The sequence below is a fragment of the Diabrotica virgifera genome, chromosome 8 (assembly GCF_917563875.1).
Source record: "Diabrotica virgifera virgifera chromosome 8, PGI_DIABVI_V3a".
NCBI classification, from domain to species: Eukaryota; Metazoa; Arthropoda; class Insecta; order Coleoptera; family Chrysomelidae; genus Diabrotica; species Diabrotica virgifera.
In genome coordinates, this window is record NC_065450.1 from 188,020,432 (window position 1) to 188,039,126 (window position 18,695).

The 18,695-nt window shown below is 31.9% G+C and overlaps 1 protein-coding gene across 5 annotated transcripts in view; it reads right to left on the minus strand.

The window, feature by feature from the left end:
* The window catches only part of LOC126889665 (collagen alpha-1(IV) chain-like), a 32,435-nt gene extending 20,409 nt beyond the window's left edge, over window positions 1-12,026 (minus strand). For 4 of the 5 annotated variants that reach the window (XM_050658174.1, XM_050658177.1, XM_050658178.1 and 1 more), the window contains exons 1-2: window positions 11,911-12,026; window positions 6,468-6,497 (exon numbers count right to left, since the gene is read on the minus strand). In XM_050658174.1, the coding sequence (XP_050514131.1) occupies window positions 6,468-6,492 (25 nt within the window). In that variant the 5' untranslated portion in view covers window positions 6,493-6,497; window positions 11,911-12,026. The other variant, XM_050658175.1, reaches the window with a different exon arrangement.
* Window positions 12,027-18,695: the final 6,669 nt, after the last annotated feature.

Below are 18,695 nucleotides of genomic sequence, written 5' to 3' on the forward strand. Positions count from 1 at the left end.
TGTTATTGACTTACTAATCGTGGTATTTTCTTTCTATTGACTTCCTCTTTCAGTATGGGTAACCACATCCTACTGCATTCTACTTTTTTTTTGCGACGGATATTCTTGAGTTGGGATTGATTTCATGTAATCGAATGAACTATCTTTTAGTAAAGTCGTCCCAGGAACGCAACTCATAAATATTGGCGATATCATTTTAAAGTCTTCTACTTTAAAATGTATAATATACATCTGAATTGCCAATATAAATGAGTCAGATTAAATAAATTATTAGAAGAATTTTTTTACTTAGCAACATGTTTGTTTTATTTTAATAGTATTTTGTATTTTGACAACGAAACCCGATTTGGGCTTCGAAACGTTAATAAATTCATTTTTTAGTAAAATTGTGGCTTATTTCCCATAAGAGATCCTCTTATAACGAAGTAATTAGGCCGCCATTTCATTTCTCGTTATAGAGGGAGCTTACTGTATTTCATAGGCCAAACAAAAAAAAGAAGAAAAAAGGATAAAAACTTTATTTTCTTTTAAAACATATTTTTCTTTGGAGTGCATTTTTTTGCTAAATGAGGATGTTCCTATAATAATGTAGCCACATCCGAACAACTTTTATTTTGCATATTAAATTTGACTGTTAAGACGGCAGATAATGTTTTGTTGACAGAAAGTTGCGACTTCTCACTGCTCCAATAATCATTCCCTAGTGAAAATACCCTTTCAACAGCAGCATTAATTAGGGTCTGGACAACAAGCAAATTTCTATTAAAACTTTTAAATTTTCATGATGGATATGTTCTACTCTAAAATGCCGAAAGATTTCTGCCCATCTTTTTTCAAGTTCTATTTTCTCATTGTTCCATTTCTTCAATTTTTCTTCATTTAAATATAAATTTACTCTTCGAATTTCTTCCTTCATTACAAATTCGACTGCTGAAGAAAATTCTTTCCATTCAATTTTACTGTTTAGAAGGGTCCATTTGAAACAATTTAATGCTCTAAAGTTCACTATCCATTCTATCCGTTCACAATGAGTATAAAATTATACAAATGAGTACTTTCAGAGTACAGGATTTGAAAAGAGTACGGTTTGCGAAAAAAGAGTACAAAACTCAGTAAATGAGTACAGTTGGTCACCTTAGTAAAATTAAATCATCAAATTTAGATGAGATAATTATTTGACAGAGTGAGGGAATGTTAGAATTATAGGTCAATTACATTGCGAAATGTAGTAGGTATACAAAATTTTTTCTGGTATTATGTATAAAAGATTGTTAGAATACTACGAGAATATAATCGGTGATTATCAAAATGGATTCAGACCAAATAGAGCTACCACCGACAATATATCCATATTAAAAACGATTCAAGAAAATGCTTATGAATACCACAATACCACATCACATAGAACTATAATGTATGTATAAAATAAAAGCTTTTGCTACTGTGAAAAGAAACAAAATGTTAGAAAATATTCGTAATCTAGGTATAGTTAACAAATATATCAATATCAGCATCATAAAAATGACGTTGCAGGGTTCAAAAACGGCAGTTCAACAGTAATGTGGGAGTAGTCCTTGAGGAAGTCATCAGAAAAACCAATGTAACCGGCCATACAAGTACCAAACCAGTACAAATTACTGCATATGCAGATGATGTAGCTGTCATTAATAGGAGCAAGCAATTTTCAAGAAAATTGATCCAAGTCACGAAAAAGGGGGCTTAAAATAAACGAAACAAAAATCAAGTAGGTATATCACCGTCAAAGGATATCTGACAATGAAAATAATATCGCAATATGCCATCGAACCTGTGTATACCTTTATATATCTGGGCACATAGATTAATAAAAAAATTGTTACAACGATTTCATATCTTTCCTATACTGTTGTACGGAGTTAAATTGTCTACTCTCACAGACGCCACCTATAAGAAAATTGAGGCTTTTGAAATGTGGTTTTATCGTCGAATCCTGGTAGACTGGGATATATTATACAGAAGTTCAGCCACGATTTTCTAAGTCCTGCCTTTTGCAATAGTGGAAGGGTAGACGATGTACTTACAATCTGTGGAAACATCCACAAATTTCCTGTGACATTTTCCTGTAAAAATTAGATTTTCCCAAAAAATAAACATAGGGTTTTGCGATGAATTTCTAAGTCCTGCCATATCTGTAGATAGACAGGATACTATCGATTTTATGAAGAAAATTTTTTGGGCAGGAGGATTGCAAACGGGGTAACGGAGTATATATGTATACAAACATGTAAGGAAAATAATGAAATTTTCATGATTTTCTAGGTCCTGCCAACTAAATAAACTAAACATATTTATTTCAAAATGATCAAAAAAAATGACGTGGCATGACGTCTCCTAATGTTTAAGTATACTTGTCGCTTGGAAAATTCTGCGGAAAATTTTCACCCTGATTCCGTGATTTTCTTAGTCCTGCCTTTAAAAAGTTATTATACTCAAATACAATCAATACCTTTTCGGTACTCGGCAGGAAGGTTAAACGGTTCTTGTAAGACGGCAGGAGTCCTAGATTTGTAAGAAAATTCGTGAAAAAGTCAACGATTTTCTGAGTCATGCCATTTTGCACATGTTTGAAGAATCTTAATATAAGTCTATTTACAAAGAGGCAGGATGGTTTTATGGTTATTTTGTATACAGGGTGGGGCATTAGTGTGACAAAGTCCAATTACTCGTTTGTCGTAAGATATACGAAAAAAGTTATTTAGGTAAAACATGTGCCACATATAGGACTATGATTTAACAGTATTTTCTAATATACAGGGCTACCCGTTTTCACAGGGTGATACAAATTTATATTTTTTTAAATGTAATACCCTGTATATTTTTACATTTTTGAATTCTACTCGATGTTTTCTTTAATAAAATATAGTGTTTTGAAATATTATACGAGGTAGTTTAAAATGTAATTACGTTTTTTTGCTAATTTTGTAGGAACATTCACACCCTATACATATTGTTAGTGATTTGATATCCAAACTTCTATTAATTTATGTTTAAACGATTTTTAATATAGTCTACTATTGTCAGTTATTAATAGTATACCAAAATGTTTAATTTTAGTATACGGGGTTGGTTGAAACTCGGAATGAGTATTTTCTGAGTTTTCTTAAATGGGACACCCTGTATTTTAATATTATAATTAAATGATATTTTATGGTACCTTTTTATTTGTTAAGCATTTTCTATACCATATTTATATATTAATTTCGGCAGTAAATTGATACAGACATATTACTCAGGTGGTTTTTGGGGTTTCTGAACAAGAATGTCACATTAGAACAGATCTTTACCTAGTACTCGGGGTGACTAATATACACGCCATATTCTTAAATTTCGAGGCTTTTAGAAACTAAAGTGATACTCGAGGAGTTTTGTGGTTGCTGAACATGAATACGCCATCAGAATCGACCTCCAAAAACTCTCTAAATTCGAAATCAGTCACCCTGGGACCAGGTGCTCCGAGAGTCAGTTGTAATGTCATATTCGTGTTCGGCCATCCCAAAAACCCTCTAATAATCTGTTTTCTTTAATTTATTGCCGATATCCCACGAAACTCCAGATGACGTGCCTTAGCAGCAACTCTGGGCACTAGGTGATTCGGAGGTCGGTTCTGCTTGCGTATTCGTAACTCCATAAACCTCCCAAATAACAAAATTTTGCCCTTAATACACTGATTTTGACAGGTTTATGCACTTTTGGATGCATGTTATGCACTAAAATGCAATTTCCACCCATTTTATATTGTACACCTTTTATTTGAATTTTGAAAAAATTTTAAAAAAATTAAAAAAAAAAACGGTGTATTTGCCGACTTAAAGCCAGAGTAACTTTTAGTACTAGAATACCTCATAATTTAATACTCTACTCTCAAAAATGTTTAAAAATTTAAAGACCAATAAGTTATGAGATAAAATATCCGTTGATCTACCCAAGACGGATGCCTATGACCAGTACTAGAAATTCACAATTGATAAAATCGATTCATCTCTGGAAGAGAAATATACGTACCAGTTTTCGTTTTCCTAAATAGAATTTTTCTAAATTCTTTTAAACTCAAAAAACCAAAAAACGAAAAATTTTTCAAATCGATATTTCTAGAACACTGCGTATTCTTCTGAGTTAAAGCAACAGTACCTTTTAGTACAAAACTATCCCAGAATTTAATAATCCAGTGTCAGAAATGCTTAAAAGTTAGGCAGAAAAGTTATTCGATAAAATATCAGTTTCCGTACCCAAAGCGGACCCCTATGACCGGTACTAAAAATTGACAATTGATAATTGACATTTGACAATTGACCTCTGGAAGATAAATAAGTGTACCAGTTTTCGTTTTTCCAAATAAAAGCGTTCTGCAGCTATTTTAAAGAAACTAATTACAAGACTTCGATATTCTTCTTCTAGACGAAGCATATCGAAGTAGAGGTCGTCCGCCAACCAGATGGTCTGATGCCATCAAACGAATCGACAGAAACTTGATGTAGACAGCACAGGACAGAAATGCATGGGGCAGACTGAGGGATACCTATATCCAGCATTGGATAGATCCGGGTTGAATTATGACGATGATGAATTACAAGACGCCATCTTTAAAGAGCTCTAACTTTCCACGGAAGCATTTTTGAACTAGGTGAATTGAGTTAAATTTTCTTAAAATTATCTGAGGAATCTCCAGTTTTCGTTTGTTATGAGAGCTTCTGGACACCCTGTATAATATAATGGGTAGGTAAATTCCCTACTGTAACCAATAAATTGTAAAAATTGTTTATTTACTTTTATTGCGTTTACCTAAATAAAAATATGATCTAATCACTTAAAATAAAGATGTTACAGTTTGCTATTAGATTTGAAAAGTGTGTAAAAATTCCGAGACATGGTTCAGGAAAATAATATTTAATAGAATACGAATGTTTTAATGATTAAATAAATTTGTTGTATTATTCATATTTGCGGTTATCCTGCCAAGTTGTAAACGGTTTTAGATTAGGTTTTTTTTAAGCATACTCTACATGGTATGACTCAGAAAATTGTGGTGATATGAATATGTTTGTATAACACCCTGAAATAATTTTACAGATACACAATTTAATTTTTTTATACGAAATAACTATACAACCATCCTGCCTCTTTGAAAATAGATTTATATTAACCTTCTTGAGATATGTGCGAAATGGCATGATTTAGAAAATCGTGTAATTTTCCACGAATTTTCTTACAAATTTTTTAACTACATATATACAGTGAGCACGTAAAGGTTGGAATAAATTCATTTTCTCGAAAATGCACGATTCTGGAAAAAAATCTTTTTTTCTGGAAAAAAAAAAGTACGACTTTTTAGCATATATATCATACTAGTGACGTCACCCATCTGGGCGTGATGACGTCATCGATGATTTTTTTAAATGAGAATAGGGGTCGTGTGATAGCTCATTTGAAAAGTAATTCAATTCTCTATTCAGTAATATGAACATTTACATAATTATTTAAACAGGGTGTCAAAAAAAATGTTTTTTTATTAAATTTATTCACATAAAAAGAAGAATGTATGTAATTTATTTAATTCAAAATATATTTTACTGCCCTCAGAAAACAGAAAAAAATGTTTATTTGAAAAATAATCATGGCTTTTCGCTTAAATTAAATGTTCAAACTGTCACGAGGCTGGCGGGTGGCTGCTTTAATATTGAATTTAAGGAAAAAACAATATTTATTTGTCAAATAAACATTTTTTCCTGTTTTCTGATAGCAGTAAAATGTATTTTGAATAAAATAAATTACATACATTCTTCTTTTTATGTAAATAAATTTAATTGAAAAAATTTTTTTTGGACACCCTGTATAAATAATTATGTTAATGTTTATATTACTGAATAGAGAATTGAATTACCTTTCAAATGAGCTATCACACGATCCCTATTTTCATTTAAAAAAATAATCGATGACGTCATCACGCTAAGATTGGTGACGTCACTAGTATAATATATAAGTCAAAAAGTCGTAATTTAAAAATAAAAATCGACCTGTTTCAGGATTTTTTTCCAAAATTGTCCATTCTCGAGAAAATGAATTTATTCCAACCTTTACGTGCTCACTGTATAGTAAAAAAGGTGTAACTAAACATCCTGCCATTTTGAATAATGTCTACTGAAATTATGTATTTTATAACAAAATTTATTTTATGACTTGGAAAATCACGGTAGGAAAAATTTCCTACCCCTGATGAGATTCGAACTCACGACCCCTGAATGAATCCAAAGGTAAGCTCTCTTACCACTGAGCCACAGAGGGGGTGACCTTAGTGACCTTATTTTAAAACCCGAAAATGTCCGAAAATTTGTTTTGGAAGCGCAAAAGATAAATAGTGACTTTTTACGTTACTGGTTACATCTACGAGTAGGTACATAAGTTTTAAGTGTTAATATTGTTCTTTTACTTACATAATCCTATGTACCTCCATTCCATGTTATCTGTAAAAAAATATGGAATACATTATATTCCTATATTTATAAATATAATTAAATATTTTTTAGGATCTGAATTCTTAAATTCTACGTGTAATGAAATGGAAAACACTCATATTATCTAACAGATCTTTTTATAATTATTATGGGAGGGGCATATTAATCAAATTAATAATCAAATACTTGGGAATGATGGTGAATGACCAATGGGATACTCAACAAGAAATAAAATGCCGTACCGAACAAGCAAGACAACCTTTTATTAAATTTAAACCGCTACTTTGTAACCACAATCTTTCCTTCAATCTCCGTTACAGAATGGTTAAGTGCTATGTATGGTCCATATTGTTATACGGCATGGAGACATAGACGTTGAAAATATTTTCCATTAATTTTTTTTTATGTTTATTAGGCAATCTGTTACAATATATAACAATAGGCACATTTTATCTGTGAAAAAATGACATGAAGATATTGTGACCAGCGCCACACATCTCTATAGAGATAATATTAAATTGCTATATGTACAGTACACACATTAACTTAGCTACTGTAACAATATTAATGTCTGTGCGGTAAATCTAATGGTGTCTGTCTCTTTATCCGTTTTGTGTCCTGACTGTTGTCCAGCAAATTAATTGCAAGCACATTCGCGTGGCTTTCAAGACGTACGATGTATTTTGCAGTTAACTGCACTATCACTTCACTGACGGTTTTCGTTTCCAGATCATTGTAAATATTCCTGTTAGTAACAAACCACGGAGCATCGATGATTGAACGTAACACCTTGGACGGGAATCTCTCAATTATTGATACATTCGACTTGGATGCTGTTCCCCAGAGCTGCAGACCATATGCGCAGGGGTCATTCCATTTCAAATCACTCAATTTTGGAGCAAAAAAATTTTGGACCTCCGATTTGTCTGAAAATTGGTATATAGCTTCTGCGGGACGTACAAATAAGATATTTAAGGTCAAAAAATCTTCTTCTTTTTTTCTCAAAATGTTATTTTATGCGATTTTACAGTGATTTGGTGTTTATTATTTATCAATGAAAAACATAATATTTTAATATAAAGGACTCAACAATGTCATTATATGGCATTATAACAAGTTACTTTGATTCAAAACAAGCTTTTGATCAAATTTTATAGTGTAGAAAACGTTAAAATAGCGTTTTTTACATTTTTCTCCATTCCCAAAATACATCATAATCCATTTGGCTAAAAATTTGCCCACAGATAGACAAAACATAGGACTTTAAGTGGTGAGAAGGATTTGAATTATATTACAATACCAAAAAAGTTACATGCAATATTATAGTCAAAAATATAGGCGTCTACTGTAAGTAAAATTAGCTCGAAAATATCGACCTCACGACAAAAATTGTTAAAAATAAATTGTAATAATTGTAAATACGATTTATTTGGAACAATTTCAGTTCCTACCATTTTTGTCGAAAAGTTAAAAATGGCGGAGATATTGAGCCAAACAGGTTCTCCTTTAAAATCAAGATGGCGGCTAACGTAACGGAGGAATTCATTCGTGATTTTAAATTTAGGCTACTATTGACTCCCTTAAAGATCAGAAAAATAAAATTTTGGGCAGCTCGGCATTCAAGGTCAAATGCTATCCCGACTGGACTAATATATACTTTTGAGTCTGATATTACTGCATGTAACTTTTTTGGTATTGTAATATAATTCAAATCCTTCTAACCACTTAAAGTTCTATCTTTTGGATATCTGTGGGCAAATTTTCAGCCAAATCGATGATGACGTATTTTGGGAATGAAGGAAAATGTAAAAAACGGTATTTTAACGTTTTTTACACTATAAAATTTGATCAAAAACTTGTTTTGATTCAAAATAACTTGTTATAATGCCATATAATGACATTTTTGAGTCCTTTCTATTAAAATATTATGTTTTTCATTGATACTTTACGACAGAAAATGCATATTTGTTTAAATAAACACCAAATTACTGTAAAATCGCATAAAATCACATTTTGAGAAAAAAAGAAGAAGAAGATTTTTTGACCTTAAATATCTTATTTTTACGTCCCGCAGAAGCTATATATTCCAATTTTCAGACAAATCGGAGATCCAAAATTTTTTGCCTGAGTGATTTGACATGGAATGTACCGCAGACTGATTTGAATATTGTGTTGTAGACTAGCAGTTTTGTTCTTGTCGTGAGCTTAGACTTACGCCCTAGAAGCCAATAATGCTTACTATAATTTTATGCCCATTTGTTTACGTTAGTTCCATATATGGGTTCTCCAGGTTAATCCCCTGTCCAAGTGCATGCCCAGATATTTTACAGAGGTAACTGAGGGAATTACCTTATTATTTATTGTTACTGTAGGTGATTCACTGTGACATTTTGTAAAAACAATATGGTTTGATTTTTGCTCATTCAATTTAATTCTCCAATTTTGTGCTCATATATTTATTTGATTTAATACTCTCTGCAGTTTTGCAGCAGCTTCGATGGGATTTTTGTGTACTGCTAAGATTGCAGTATCGTCTGCAAAGGTGGTGGTCGTTGTATCACGATTTGTGGGTAAGTCAATTTCAGTCAGGCAAGTTTTCAATTTGATTGAAAATGAATTGTACCGCATGGGAAACGTTATAGTGGACGGACTATATGTATAAATTATATGTATAAATTAGAGACTAATAAGTTTCCAAACCGGTAGAAGTGCTTGTGGCACTCTCTGATTGAACTGGAATAATGATGCGGCTGTAGTTTCGTGTTGCAACGACATTGAAAATGATTATTCATTTTTGATATAAATTAAATATTTGTTAAAAAAATAGATTTTGCATTTTTTTTTTAAATCTATGGTCTTTTAATTCATAGTCAAATTTGATTTTCTTATTAAAAATTAAGTAATCGTGTGGGGAAAAATAAATATGCCATTTTAATTGCCTATTTTTTTAATTTGTAAAAATCTTATTAGAGTTTTCAAAAACCATATACAATGTGAAATTTTTTCTAATACCACAACGAACTAATTTTTTAAATTCGGGCCTGATTTTGTTCTAGTTTGAATAAATCAGTTGATTGGGTGGTAACTTATAAATTAAATATTTGTTAAAAAAAAATTAATTTTTGTAATAAAAGTTAATTTTTTTAAATCTATGGTTCACTTTACCAAAGGACATCGCACACATCTTATGGAAAATGTAATGTCACTCAAATTCAATAAAATTTATACGAATAGATTCGTTTTAAATTAACGGTCAAATCTTATCATTGCGCCAACTCTATATTTTCAATAATAAGAGCAGAAATTGATATAAATAAATCTGAAATCAAATGGATACGTACATAAGTTAGAGAGAGAGAAAAAATATTTTAAAACACCCAAATTGTCGGTACTCCATAAATCAGAGGATTAGTTTCACTAATTCGCTTAGGCCCAGCGGGGGTTTAAGCTCTTTTGAATAGCACCCAGAGCAATAGTGATGGTAACTGACACTTTTACTGACTCAAAAAATGTGATTTCGATAAACTTTAATTGCAATTTGCGCCGTAATTAATCATAATTAAGAGTTGGCGCAATGATAAGATTTGGCCGTTAATTTAAAACGAATCTATTCGTATAAATTTTATTGAATTTGAGTGACATTATATTTTCCATAAGATGTGTGCGATGTCCTTTTAATTCATAGTCAAATTTGATTTTTTTATAAAAAATTAAGTAATCGTGTGGGGAAAAATAAATATGCCATTTTAATTGCCTATTTGTCTAATTTCTAAAATTATTATTAGAGTTTTCAAAAACCGTATACAGGGTGAATTTTTTTCTAAAACCAAAACGAACTAATTTTTTAAAGCCGGGCCTGATTTTTTTTCTAGTTTGAATAAATCAGTTGATTGGGTGGTAATAGTGTAACAATTTACCAAAATAAGAGACAAATCGATCTTACCGTTCAAAAATTATGACGAATACAAATTTCTGTAAAAATTAACAACTCGCCCTGTATATTACTAACCAATGGAAGCAGACACTTTTTAATGGTCATTTGTTATTCCCCATAGGGACCTCCATACGCAGTAGGAGTATGTACATTTCCTCATGACTCACCCAGTATGTATGTGACCACCCATATTTTTATTATGATTATGCGATAATTTAATACCAAAACAAACGTAACTCGTTTCACAAATTTTATTTACTGTTCTGAAGATATTTTGAATTATTTCAAAAAATTATTTCTAAAAATTGTGGGTAAACTATTTTTCCACCTACCTCTACCGAAAGTATACTTTTCCGGACCTCATTGTAGGGAGCAAAGTTGTACTTTTCCTCCCTAGGGAGGAAAATATTTTTCCTCCCTAGGGAGGAAAAGTAAAAGTGACGGCATGGTATTTCATTCATGTAAATATAACTCATTGACGCCCTGTATAATATCTTACATTTTTACGTAAGTATCTATACATTTTAACGTTTATTTATAAAACACTCTGTATTTTGCAGAATGGTAAAAAACAGTAAATTGTTATTTTGATTTAACAATGTTTACATTAATAATTTGACTTATATTTGACAGCTGACAGTTATATTCTACCTACTTGTTAGCTTTAGTTTTAATAAATTTTGTTGGTTAGTTACATAAATAAATTAAGTAAAAATGAAAAAATGACTTGTTATTTGAGGAAGGTGGAAAAATCATATGTATAACATGGGAGTAAAGTGCCTTTTCCTCCCTTGAATGATTACTGCCCTCCGCTACGCGTCGGGCAGTAAACTTCATTCTCGGGAGGAAAAGTAGCACTTTCCTCCCTTGTTATACAAATAGCTATTTCATATATCAAAATATTGTTGGAAATTAAAAAAATTAAAAAAAAATATAGAGTGGGAGAGAGGGACAGTTCGCGATATTCAGAATTGAAACCCAGACTAAAAAAAACTGACTATGCATATGCAAACTGCTGGAAGGAATTAGAAATAATTGAACTTACAAGAACACACTCAAACTAAATGTTCAATATTCAACAATTTCTACATTACTACGATTAACATCGGCCAATTTAATTTTGTACATAATATTACAGGCACACATTCTTCGTATGCAAAACAAAACAATTTTAAACAAAAGAATAAACTAAAAATTAATCATTCAGCACATTTACATTAAAAAAATATATTTTATAAAATTTATTTTTTTAAACTTTTAAATGCGATAAAATTTTTATTTATTATTGTTTGTTTAATTTTATTTATTTAATTTATAAAATTATTTTTTTATCACTGTTTGTTTCACATAATTCCGTAAACGCAGCACATTTTCAAAAAACAGCCCTCACAACATCAACCCACCTTAGTTTCTAACCTAAGTCACTAAACTGTTAACAATAAACTGGATTAAAGCTTTATCTGAATGTTCTTTTATACGAAATCATACCTGGAGGAACATCTTCAGATGAACGCCATCCACCTCCGAAAATTCGCAATGTTAGATAATCTTTGCGAAGGAAGAGGGAAGGGAGAGCAGATGAGTCGCAGGGTCGTTCTTAGATGTCGGAATGATACGAAAAATTGCAGCAATTACGAAAGAGGTTACATATTTCGAGCTACTAAGTACGTAGCGCAAGTAAACGAACGGAGCGTATAACGACTCGATGAGCGATGTGTTTTACGTGAAAATTTAAATTCACAAACTCAATTTGCTGAAAACCGCGACGAAAATACTTAAAGATATAAAGATATAAGAATAAGGATATTTAAAGCTTTTGTCACTGTAATGTTAGCAATTAAAGAGATAAGTTTATCGTTAATTTATCGTGTAATTCTTTTTCTTATTTTAATTTCTTTTAATTCCCTGGCGAATCTATTATTTTAGTCCAGGGCTGATCTGTTTTGAGACGGACGTTGAGAGGTGACTCTAATTTTTTTTGCAGAAATTGATTGGAATTAACCCATATAATAATAAGTGAGTTATCCTCCCACTCAAAAAGGTCCGTAACATTGTTTAAATAATCAAAATGTCAAAAAATGAAGGAAACATTCGATTTTTTTCTTCGTTCTTTCATTATAACTTTAAAACTATTCACTTCCGAGAAAAGTTGCACTAACATTAAAGTTGCGTAATTAAATTTCCTACAATATAAGATTGGCTAAAATTTTTAGAAATTGTCACCTTTGTTGCAAAATAGGAATAATTTCGAAAAAACCATAAAAAACAAGTATTCGCATTTTACGTTTTTCAACCATTTATGCTACACTTAGGACCTTCATATTTTACCCATAAAAACTTTATGATATAATAAAACAATACTATAAATTTCATTAATATCGGTTCAATAGATTTTGCAATCCAGCTTTAGCAAATTAAAAAAATTAGCAAAAAAAAATCATTTTTTTAAAATGTTGCGGGACTGAAAATAAAGCAGATAGCAAGTTGAGTTTTTTTTCGCAGATAGAAGAATACTGTACCTTTCATTTGCAATCAAAATTAAAATCGGTTATCTACCACGGCGTCAGGAATTTTTTTAAATAAACAAAAATTTTTGGTGCTACGCGCAGGACAGCGGTGTTATATTCACAAAAGTTGATTTCCACCAAAGTTTCTTCCAATCTTTATCTAATATATTATCTTCTTGCTCTATATTTTGTTGTATTTTAATATTTTGATTCCACAAAAATCAAACTAATTTGATTATTGTTTGTGAAATATTGTTTAAACAATTGCATATGTTTAAAAATAATTAACTTTTATTCTCTAAATTAAAATATATGGACAAAGAAAGTTTTTGCTAACAAAGTGTTATTTCAAAGGCCTATGTGTTTTTATTTTGCAATAAACAAATTTATTTATTTATATCGAAATGTACTTCTTAACGTGCCCTATCAAGTTTCCTTGACGTTGGCGATTAACATGGCGAAACTGTATCTGTCTCGAGCTATTCTAAATAGTTGTTCTGCTTTCTTTATTCCTGTCCACTCCCGGATATTCTTCAACCAAGAGGCCTGATTTCTACCAATTCCTCTGCGTCCTTCGATTTTACCCATCATAATAAGTTGAAGAATATTATACCGGTCTCTCCTTATTAAGTGTCCAAAATAGGTCATCTTTCTATATTTTATGTTATCAAGCAGCTCGCGGGCAGCATTTGCTCTCTTAAGGACTGCCACATTTGTCAGCATAGCCGTCCATGGTATTTTCAGTATACGTCTGTGCAGCCACATTTCAAAGGCCTCCAAACGATTAATGGTGGGTATTCTTAATGTCCATGCTTCGACACCATACAAGAGGACTGAAGAAATGTAACATTTAATCATGCGCTTTCGAAGTTGAAGTTGCAAGTTATCATTACAGAAGAATTATCTCATTTTTAAAAGTGTCGTGAGGGCTATCTCGATTCTACATTTTTTCTCTTTATCTGAATCTCGTTGTTCAGTAATATGGCAACCAAGATATTTAAAACTGGGTACTCTTTGAATTATATGACCATCAACATATAACCGTAAATCTTGATGGGCCAAACGGCTAAATACCATGTATTTTAAAAAATGAATAACCATTTTCAATTTCGTTGCAAAACGAAAAAACACACAGCCGAACCATATTCTAGTCCAATCAGAGAGTGCTGCAAGCACCCCTACCGGTTTCGAAACTAATTAGTCTCTCATCAGGAGGCACATATGCTGCTCTCCCTGATCCAGCCAAAACAGACCCCAGCGTGCAGTCCCGGATTGCAACGAACGAAATGGCATAGATGCCCTAACGGCAACTGCTAGCAAAAATACTAAGTTTTCACCCTAATGGCATATAAAACAACATAATGCTATTCTACATCCCACCAGAATGAAAACAATGGGAACCTTCTCTGGTTACACCTCCGAGGCTTCTACAATTTGCAAGCCATACGGATGCTGAGACTAAGGAAGATGAGGGAATTCTACAATTTACAATTCACGTCCCATCTGCTCAGCGCGGTAAATTTTCAACGAGAAATCATCTTCCTTAGTCTCAGCATCCGTATGGCTTGCAAATTGTAGAAGCCTCGGAGGTGTAACCAGAGAAGGTTCCCATTGTTTTCATTCTGGTGGGATGTAGAATAGCATTATGTTGTTTTATATGCCATTAGGGTGAAAACTTAGTCTTTTTGCTAGCAGTTGCCGTTAGGGCATCTATGCCATTTCGTTCGTTGCAATCCGGGACTGCACGCTGGGGTCTGTTTTGGTTGGATCAGGGAGAGCAGCATATGTGCCTCCTGATGAGAGACTAATGAGTTTCGAAACCGGTAGGGGTGCTTGCAGCACTCTCTGATTGGACTAGAATATGGTTCGGCTGTGTGTTTTTTCGTTTTGCAACGAAATTGAAAATGGTTATTCATTTTTTATTTACATTTACTCTGTGTGGAGTATGAAGGGAACCATTCTCGTTGGAAATTTACCGCGCTGAGCAGATGGGACGTGAATTGTAAATTGTAGAATTTCCTCATCTTCCTTAGTCTCAGCATCCGTATGGCTTGCAAATTGTAGAAGCCTCCGAGGTGTAACCAGAGAAGGTTCCCATTGTTTTCATTCTGGTGGGATGTAGAATAGCATTATGTTGTTTTATATGCCATTAGGGTGAAAACTTAGTCCTTTTCACCATATATTTTGTTTTTGAACAGTTTATGTTTAGGCCAAACTCTCTTCCCACTGTGTCAATGGCATTTAAAAGGTGTTGTAATCTATTCATATCATCACTTAAAATAACTGTATCGTCTGCATATCTGATTGTATTTATCAGAATTCCATTAACTTTCACACCCCATTCCAAATTATGCAGCGCTTCCTTAAATATTCTATTTAAGCTTACTTTTTTCGGCTAGTACTCAAATCTAAGCTTAAATAACTGGAAAACGATGCATTTTATAAAATATACCTACTAAACACATACTGACTAACTACTCTAGAGTACCTATCAAGTGAGCTCCAGATGAAGTTAATGACATCAAAGCTAAACAAGTGATGATGAAAATGAGAGAACTCTTTCGATTTTTTTAGGAAAAAGTGAAAATTAAAACATAGGTACGCTATTTATGTATTTATTTTGAAATTAGTTAACAGAATAATTTTCAAAGGAATTTCGGGAGTGAAGTTAGGATTATAATTTAATGATTAAATTATCAAGTTGGTTTTATTAAAATTCAAATATGTATAATAAGCTAAAAATGCGAGCATTATTATAACGAAAACTTTGTTTATTTATAAGTATATTTAAATTCCTAATATGGAAAAATGCTATTATGAAAAGTTGTTTAGAATTAAAAATGATGTTTTAATATGCAATTATATCCTTTGATATAAATATTATTTAAATATTGTGAGCTATAAAGGAACTTTATTGAGCGAATTTCTTGAGAGAATTTCATATTTTTTTTATATAAGCTCTACAGACTTTGCGAATTTATAAACGAAAACAAAATTTTCGTTGAAAATACTATTTATTTATCACTTTCGCTGTCACATTCACTGAAACCGCTATCATACTTATTTTAATCACTTTCGCTATTATGAATCTCATCATCAGCTTGCTCACCATTCATCTCATCGTCTGTTTCATTCTCAAAAATAATATCTCTAACAATCTCTGGCATTTGAGACCCTTCAAACCATTTGAATTTACATATATGTGATATCTTCAGCAAGTTCCCAACCATTTTGTTCAACAATTTTTCAAAAAGCTCTGTTGGATTTTTTTTATAGGCGTTCAAGCAAATACTTATAATATATCGTGCTCGTAAAAGATGTTGGTAGAGCTCAGATTGATATGGTGGTTTTTGCGTTATTTATGAAAAACCTCTTTACACCATTCATTTTTTTCTCGAAAATTCAAATCTTTGATCTTTAATAACCCAAAAAGTATTGATTTATTTTAATAATATGATATAACAAATTCTACTTAAAATTTGCCCCTCCATCGATTTGTGGGGTTATTTTTAATAAAATAGTTTTCATCCCCGAGAAGGGATGGTGTCCACTCCCAGAGTAAAAGTGCAAGTTGGCACCAAATTAGTTTTGTTTCTTGAGGTATGCTCTAACTAGTCACCAATTTTCATGCAAATCGATGGAAGTTTAACAAAATAGGAGGTGAAAACCTTTAATGACTGCACTAACTTTCCCCTTTCATCCCTTATTGCTACTTCCTGTATCCGCTGAGGTGTCAGCCTGAAAGGGGTCATAATTATCAGTATACAATAGACATATTTCACATGCCAAACTCTATATTACTTATGACGATGATTTTTCGGCTCTAGCTCTTAAAGGGGTGATACACACGCGAGTAAGTACGCGAACTTATGGCTCGACGACCTTTTTCGCGCGTGTATCACAGCAAGTACGCGTAGGTACTTTAAGTCCGCCAAGTACGCCGTCGATCCAACAAGTTTGAAATCTTACTCGTAACCCGTACGTGTTACACTTATATTTTCACTAATTAAGCAAATTGCCTAGAAATAATTCAATCGTTTATTGTTGAAAGGAGACAAGTTACATTTTATAAGTTTTGAGAAAACCGTAAAACACTATTTTAAGCTATACTAAATTATTTTTGATTATTTGTTTTTGAGTAAACCTATTAATTATTTATAGGCTGTTTTATCCTCCTGATGAAAATACCCTCTTATCTATGATATTTTGTTTTTTACCCACACTTTTCGATTTCGTCTTTTTTATTAGTATTAAAAATATATAACACGATAGGATACGATACGAAGTATATAATACGATAAAATTCCTAAATAGCACAAACCACCGACGGCGACCGCGATCTTTAAAACCGCGTACTTTAAGTCTGCCGTGTATCACCGACGGCGAGCCGAGTAAGTCCGCGATCTTTAAACCCGCGTGCTTAAAGTTTGCGTGTGTATCACGCGCTTAGACTAGAGATATCCCAGTTGAAAAATAGAGGCCAGCAATTTTTCGTTTTTTAAATGTTTCGTTTCCTGGGCTATTAGTTTTAATTAATCAGTGTTGTCTACTAGTAACGAACCTAGTAATGAATATTACGAAACATAATATTATTATTAGCTCTTTATTGTTTATTCGGCTTACAACGTATGGTACCGATGAATAGATAGCTAATTGTGATAAATGACAAACCTTTGATGAATACGGTTCTGCAAAAGTGCAGAAAAATTTATAGTTATTACAGTTTTGCAGAGATTTTCAGATTTACATGTAGATTATCAGTAATTCTATTTTGCTGAAATGAATACGTGCATATTCAGGATAGAACGTGATGTAGGTACCTACGAAGTATTGGTACTTACTCATATTTTTTAATGTGTCTACGTTCTTGATGTTCTATTTTCCGTTGCACAATTTGTCGCTAGCTCTTCATTTAAGGTTGTATAAGATCAGTGGTGTGTCGTATACTAGAGTGGTTCAAAATAAATCGATATTTTCTTTTCTTTTTCGCAATCTCTGTCATTCTCTGTTTCCCTTTCTTGTTATGAAATTAATAAGATCCTGTTTCAAGATAAGTTTTAACTCCTACAAAAAAATTTTAGAGGTCGTTCAACATTTTTTTTACAAAAATCAAGTTATTTTTTGACTAAAAGCAATAAAAAATTCATATTCCACGTATTTAAGTGCCTTTATTTTTTCCCCAAGTTGTTTCGTCTTTGAATGGCATGTTGACTGAAAAAAAAAATCGTTAAAAGTGTCTAGAAAAACCTATATTTATTCGGGAGGCTCTTTATATCGATATTTTTTCCAATTTTAAAGGTTTTTTTAATTTTTCCTAGGTGAGTACAAGGGATTAAAAATATCTCTCGTAATGTTATTTAAAAACTATATTTTTCTACAACCACTATTCAAAATGCACTTTTCTGCGCAGTTTTATGTTATGTTCTGCACAGTATATGATATATGACATTAGTGTGCAGAAAAGTGACGTTTCTGTGCCGGAAAGTTCTTTGCTGCACAGTTCCATTACATTCCACAAAATAGTTATTTATGAAACGCACACTTTAAATCCTTCACGCACTGCTATCTATAATGACAGTTTTCACAAACTAAAAACTTATACATAATATGGGATAGAGTAGATAAAATATAACTATAACATGTTTTGATGAAATTGTTTTATTTGAGATATTAGATTTGATAATACTTTTAAAAAAAAATCGATTTAACTACATCTCATGTTCGAGAAATCTGGAAAATTCGCTTATTTAACACATTATTTTTGAA